Source organism: Anarrhichthys ocellatus, unplaced genomic scaffold (assembly GCF_004355925.1).
Source record: "Anarrhichthys ocellatus isolate YVR2014 unplaced genomic scaffold, GSC_Weel_1.0 scaffold7, whole genome shotgun sequence".
NCBI classification, from domain to species: domain Eukaryota; kingdom Metazoa; phylum Chordata; class Actinopteri; order Perciformes; family Anarhichadidae; genus Anarrhichthys; species Anarrhichthys ocellatus.
The window spans coordinates 4251232-4257962 of NW_022280037.1; the positions used below are offsets into that span (position 1 = coordinate 4251232).

Genomic DNA, 6731 nt, shown 5'->3' on the forward strand with positions numbered 1-6731 from the left:
ACACACACACACACACACACACACACACACACACACACACGCGCTAAATAGGGGAAGAAATCGAGATGTCCCTTACTGCTCTAACGTCACCTCTGTGGCTTTTTAACAAAACTTTCTAAACATCTCCATCAAGCAATTACACATTTGTTTGTATTATAGGAATACGTGTGTCAGAAGGACTCATTAGTAATATTGACAATTTGTTTCCATAAAAATCAAGGCAGTTTAAGAGACTAAAAGATTTTAACAAGTATTTGGTAAAATAGTAACAAACACACAAATAATACAGCTTATCCATAAATATATTTAAAGATAAAATATGTATTTTAGACAAGAAATAAATCAACCCGAGTAGGATATACATAGATTTTGTAAACTGAATACAATTTATTTTACATCGCATTGCTTCATTTTTAAAGGTATATAGTAAGTACAAAAAAAATGAGAATACTTTGATTCAGCATTCAGATGGGTTTGTTTGGCAGAATTGCACAAGTTATTTTTGAACTGTTCCTTGAATTTCTTTATAACCTATTTGTTTGCTTTGCTTGTAGACCTTAACTTAAAGTGTAGTGGCATTCTGAATCAGTAGGTTAGTTGGTTTCAGACAGATACGTCTTTGTAGCCAGGCATGCGTAAACATAATGGATGTCCATATCGGGTTTATTGCCCCCGATCCAAGTCCTTTGATATTGGTAGTGGGGATCTGCTGACACCAAGGCCGATCCAACACCTGCCTCTTCTGTTCGGCCTTTATAGAGACCACTGATGGGACCACCCTCAAATAACATAGTCTGCTAAATCTGGCACACTTTATTTTTCTCAAGCTACTTGCTCCAAATACTGGTTCCAAAAAGATTACGTTGATATGATGTGAATTAAAGTTTAAGTGGTAAAACTTCAGAAATTGACGTGATGCGATTGGATACAGCTTTTTTTCTTTGGTGGGGGTAGACATCCAAGAATCCAGTCCTGGATGATTTTCAGTTTGTGTCCTACATGCTTAAACCTGTCCAGCTGTTGCTAGAGATGTCATGGGTGTAGAGCCAGTCTGAAGGGTTTTTCCTTCCTCTCCTCTCTTGTCAAGGACTCTGCGTCCACAGACGACATGTGGTAACACAACCTCCTACCACTAACACAGCATAGAGTTTACAAACCACCATCCTCTCAAGACCCACAGCAGCTCAGCTCAGCAGTCTGTCTCTCCGTTACGCTGAGCTTTTGGTTTCTAAGAAGGGAATTTCATGGGAGGAGGAGGAGGAGGAGGAGGAGGAAGAAGAAGAAGAAGAAGAAGAAGAGGAGTTGCATGCACACAAACCTGGAATAGTGCAGCACCAGTCCACTCTGGAGTTCAGGATCCCCACCCTCTTGTCGCCCCCTTTTTATGTTCACCCACTTTAATATTTCTCCTCTAAAGTAATCCATAACAATTGATTCCCCAAGGTTTTCTTTCTTTTTGTTAAATAATCAGCTTAAGTAGTCAGATTTGTTTTTTGATTTTTTTTGCTGTAATTAATTTGATTCACATTTCCTTGTGTGTGTTTGTATATTTCTGTTTTTGTGAAGTGCAATTGTCCTGTACAAACAGCCTGTATTTAATGCAGCTTGATTTTAAGTTAAAAAATGAAAGAAATGAAAAAGAGAATCTTTTATGCACTATCTGCCTTTTCCTGCTCTTCTGGAATTGTAACAAAAGTCTATTCAGTGAATATTACTGCTTGTCCTCCAGGCACAATGTCTCTGCGCTTTTACTTTACCTTTTTATTATTTTATTTTTTAGTTAGTCTATGCTCCTTTTAAAAAAAGAAACGGGTAAATTGTATAGTTGACAGCACAGTAAGCTCTCTATATCAAACCATTTAAATCCTAATTATTTTTTCCCCTGTGCTTTTTTTATTGTATTTTATTTTTGTAAGTGGTTTTCTCTACATGCTCAAATAATAATTGCAAAGTGTTTCTCAGTCATTTTGGAAGTTTGAAGTGACTAATCTTTTTATTTTTGTTCATTTCTTCGAGTCATTTGATGAAAAGAAAAAAAAACAAAAAAACACCCTGTCAACACGTGTTCCTGTGCAAATAGATACGTGCAAGCGTGAGCAGGTGCTCGTGTCTATGTATGTGTGTCCGTGTAAAGGCAGATCTGTGTGTGCAACTCTAATTTAAATTAGCTCTGGTGGTTCAGACGACAGACCAGCCTGGAGTTTAAGGGAACTGCTCTCTCAATGCTTCCCCATTGTCTGACCTGTTTTCAGCCAGTGTTCCATATCAAACCCGACATAAGCTTTCACTACTTCTTATTCCAAAAGGCTTTGGATAACAGAGTTTACATGCTGTTATGCTGTTTGAACAACTTCAAGCTATATGTCAGAACTATACAGTAACCTGAGATGACACAAGTAGTTCAGTTAACCCATGGTGTACAATGCATCCAATCTAGTCGCGTCTAGACTAGTTTACACATCGATTGTGTGATATTTAAGTATCGGTTTCTAAACATGTATTGTTACCAGTGCCCGCTGTGGGTGCCATATGATTTATAAATACTTGTTTCAGCTTTATGACAGCCTATGCCAAGTTTCTTTTTCATGAGAATCTGTTTTTTTTTTTTTTGTGGTACAGATAGATTTTTAGCTTCTAACCTTTTTAACATCTGGTAATGTGACTGATGTGAACAGTTTAATCACTGACTATTTTACAGAAGATCACCCGTTACCAGCCTGAGCATAGGACACAACTTACAAGATATTGACGCTAACACTCGCACGACTATTTTTATTCTTCACGTGGTCTTCAGCTGGACATTCAAACCAAGAACAAATCTGCTAGCTGCAATGAGTTCTCATGGTTGCATAGCACCTTTTAACCCCCCCCCACAGCACCACAAACCACAGCACAATACAGTTTGCTGCTATAGTGAATGACCTGTGGGTTGGTTTTTTTTTTTTTTTTTTTTGGGTTCTTTCAGTGAATTCCCCCCCTTTTTAAAGATGAATAGTCCCGAACTAAATCTGTATTTAAAACACACACAGTAGATATATTTCTTGAAGAGAAATGGTTTTATTTCAGATTTATTTTCTGCCATTTTTTTTTGTCTAAAATTGCATTGTTGGAAATTAATGTATGTATATATTTTTGACTTAAACTTTCAAGGAATAAATCATGTCGCTTGAGTTAGTTTTTTGCCGTGGACACAATGTGATGGTGGTTTGTCTTGGGATGGTTAGTTGAATATTTGTGTGTTTTGGCAAACAAAACTTTCCCCTTAATCACGTCAGTGTCCCTCTAATCAACACTTAGGGTTTGAACTGTTTCATTAACAAAATACACAATAATAATTTACAACATTTGTAACTCTTCATTTGTAGAAATGACAATCCGAACTATTTCACCGCATTTAGGTTTCTGGTGGTGGCAAATTATGAAACCATTACAAAACACAGACTTTAATCTTCAATTTGCTGCTTTCTAATATGCTTTTGTGGCAAAAAAAGACCGGACACTCAAAAAAGTGGGATGTCTATATCACAAGAAGTAAGAATATAAAGGAGTACAGAGCTGTGACTCTGTAAAAGACGGTAAACATGTTAGAGTGATGTTAACAAAGGTACTCTGTGGAGCGTTCAAACACTGGTAGTGCTGTAGAGTAATGTTTAATGTTTGGGTCCTCCCTCTACTAGCGTGACGACAAGGGTAAACATGACCGCAGGAGGCAGACATGTTTATATCAACAGTAGGTGTCATGGTAAACAGCCATGAAAGACAATAAGACCGCAAGCAAGCCAGCGTAGAAAAGAGCCTTTGAACATCTGCTGTGATGTTTGGAGAAGCGTTGAACGTGTTTGTTCGGCCTTAGAGACGCATTGCATTTTGGGAAGAAATGTTGAATGTAAACCTAACTGTGTGTTTACAGGAGAAACTCCACAGGGTACCTTTAAACAGTCGCCCGAGAAACGGCATGAATAACAAGTCATAATTCAGCAGATTTCTTTGTGTGCGTGTTGGCATAAAAATGGGGTTTTTTACTTGAATATTCCCCCACATAAAAAAACTGAAAATTAAAATGCAACAAAAAAAACAGTAAAAACTTTGTTTAATGCACTTCTTTTGGTTTAAAATGAGTTTTATATTCTATCGCCATTACATACTGTGCTCACATCATGTAACATGAAAACTCTTCAAGGCAGTGTGTTCAGTATGTTTAAGGAAACAATGTAATATGAATGAAAATGCCTTTTTTTTTTTTTTTTTTTACTTGGATGAGCAGTTTTATTTTGCTTGTATTTGTTTAGTGAGTGCACTAATTGTCTCTCTTAAACAGTTTTCAGCACCAAGCTGCTAATTGCAAACCTGGGAGGTGTTGACTCTTAAAGCAACATTTCATGCCATTTTCCTTTGCGCTTTAATAAGGAACAAACTATTTATTTGCCTTCTGAGGCCATCGATATCCCTACTTCCCTTGACTGACCTGCGTTGCCCGAGAGATTTACAACTCAGTATGTGGCTCCTACACGAAGCTGCTTGATGCCACATTTCTATAACGAGCCACAGAATGAAAAATCTCAAGATTAGCTTTTTAATATTCAAAATTGCTGCAGCTGCAATGTTGGCAGATATTGACAGTGGCTGTGATTTTTCACATCTGGCCGTTTGTTTAAGTTGTGTATCATTTCTATGTAGTCCTGCATTCCCTTCAAAAAAATGAACAAAAAAAAGATCCCGAGCGTCTATTCTTTATTCTGTTTTGATTTGTTATTAACTAAAATACCTCATAACTTTTATAGGAATAGTTTTTGTCTTGTGTAGATTTAAATTGTTCAGAAAGCACTTCACGTTTTGAGACTCCTCCCCCTGAACGTAGGATTTTAACCCTGATCGATATGAGCGGGATGAGCCCGTGCTCACGTACAGTATTTGACTGAATTGTGCTGACGCTAACAAAACAAGTAATGATTTTAGCGGCTACTGCAAACGACCACATATTCTAGTAACTAGTAACACTATTGGCCTTGTCGTATATGCTAACCCTCAAATGCTCACCTGCGTGATGTCACCAGTTTGTCTACTTGTGTGACGCTCACTTAGCTCAAATCTAGAATTGTATCGAGAGTTCAGGGTTTTAGAAATGCGGGGTGTGTGAGAAGTGACTAAATGACAAATGTCATATGCACTGATCATCTGTATAATCAGCTTTTTATCAGAAAATTGTTATTGTAGAAAGAGAAGATTATAAAGCTATTTACAGAGTTACCTTTGGTTGCCTGGATTGCATCCTGTATATTCTTGTACGGAGGACGACCTGGCAGACGTTGGAGAGATTTTAAATGCTCGCGCCCTCTTGTACATATCGATGTACCTCGACTGTGGCGTTTACTGTGTGACCCTGAGCAGTTGTGGTTTATGTGTCCCCTCGCAGGGCGACCTGAGCCTCACTTTGCTGACCTTTTTCAGCTCATAAATAAGCTCACCGATTTGCCTTACCCAGTCTCATGTTGCCCCCCTAAAGTACTTGGTCAACTAAATACTATGAGGAGGAGTAATGCTGCTGACGTTACACTCCAATAGATTCAAAACTACCCCCATGTTAGGGTACTTCAGCTATCAACAAAGTGACTTTGTCCTGGTTGTCACATGGTACAACTTTACAACCATCGCTGGTTTGTGTGCCCCCCCCCAGTGTTACCTTATTGAATCTCGGTCTTTACAGCTTCTTTAATTTTTCACTGCAGATGATGTCATACTTTTTAAACTAATGCAAGTGTTTTAACATGGTAACCTCGTAAGCATTCAAAACGTGCATACATACATTCACGTCTGCTATATTTATGATTACGTTCAAGCATAGCTTTAGAGTGCTGTAGATGAGTATTGTCAATGTCCATTCAAAGGCCTCTGTGAGTGATTTTACAAATTTCAATAACTGTATATTTTGTATTATGTTCTAGCTCCAAAGGAATGGCAGAAAAAAAGAAAATGTTTAAAAATGCTTTGTTCCTTGAACTAAATTGTACTATTTGTGTTGTCGATTGAACAAATTGCATTCCTTGCTTGTGAATTGATGCATTTCTCTCCCTGCTCCTTACATTTTCTCCCCTTCTTTCCCTCCTTTCTTTCATTTTTTTTAGCCTTTGAAGTTTGAATAAAATTTCTAGTTTGCAGAATGTATTACTAAATAAATGGGTTGTCATCTTGTACCTCTCATTTCATCACTTTTTATCTGTTTGTGCCTGTTGCATTAGAGAAACTTTGTTCAGAAAGAAAACATCTAACGTGACATAAATACAGTTTTTACTGGGAAAGCTACATTATTTTACCAAAAAGTAGAAGCCAGGGCAGAATGGAGGATATAAAATCCAAACATGCTTCTTTGTATCAGATGTATGATATTATCTGGTGGAAAACAAACTTGAACATGCACATTACAGTAAGGTAGTGTGTAGATCTTCTGCATAGTGATGCTAACTACGCAGATTGCCATGCAGCACAGGCGTCCTCCTCACACAACTGCAGACAGTTTAAATGTTAAAACGTAGAAGGGAGTGTTCTGTAAATTACTGGCAGGCAGTCCTCATGTATTACATTTAAGTAAATTTAGCAATACTTAGCGCTGTTCTGAAGGTATCCTGAGAAGACGGAAAATTTGCAATCCGTTTCTCTAGTTGCCTCTTTTTCCTTAACCAAAAATGGTTGCCGGAAATTACACATTTCCTTGCTCAATTTAACCAAAATGTATT

General features: G+C 37.6%; 1 protein-coding gene across 1 annotated transcript in view; it reads left to right on the forward strand.

Moving 5' to 3' along the window:
- Positions 1–6191, forward strand: part of ppm1aa (protein phosphatase, Mg2+/Mn2+ dependent, 1Aa) — a 12079-nt gene extending 5888 nt beyond the window's left edge. The window contains exon 6 of the mRNA XM_031847734.1: positions 1088–6191. Coding sequence (XP_031703594.1) covers positions 1088–1117 — 30 coding nt within the window. The 3' untranslated portion in view covers positions 1118–6191. The remainder of the gene's footprint in view (positions 1–1087) is intronic.
- The last annotated feature ends 540 nt before the right edge of the window (positions 6192–6731 follow it).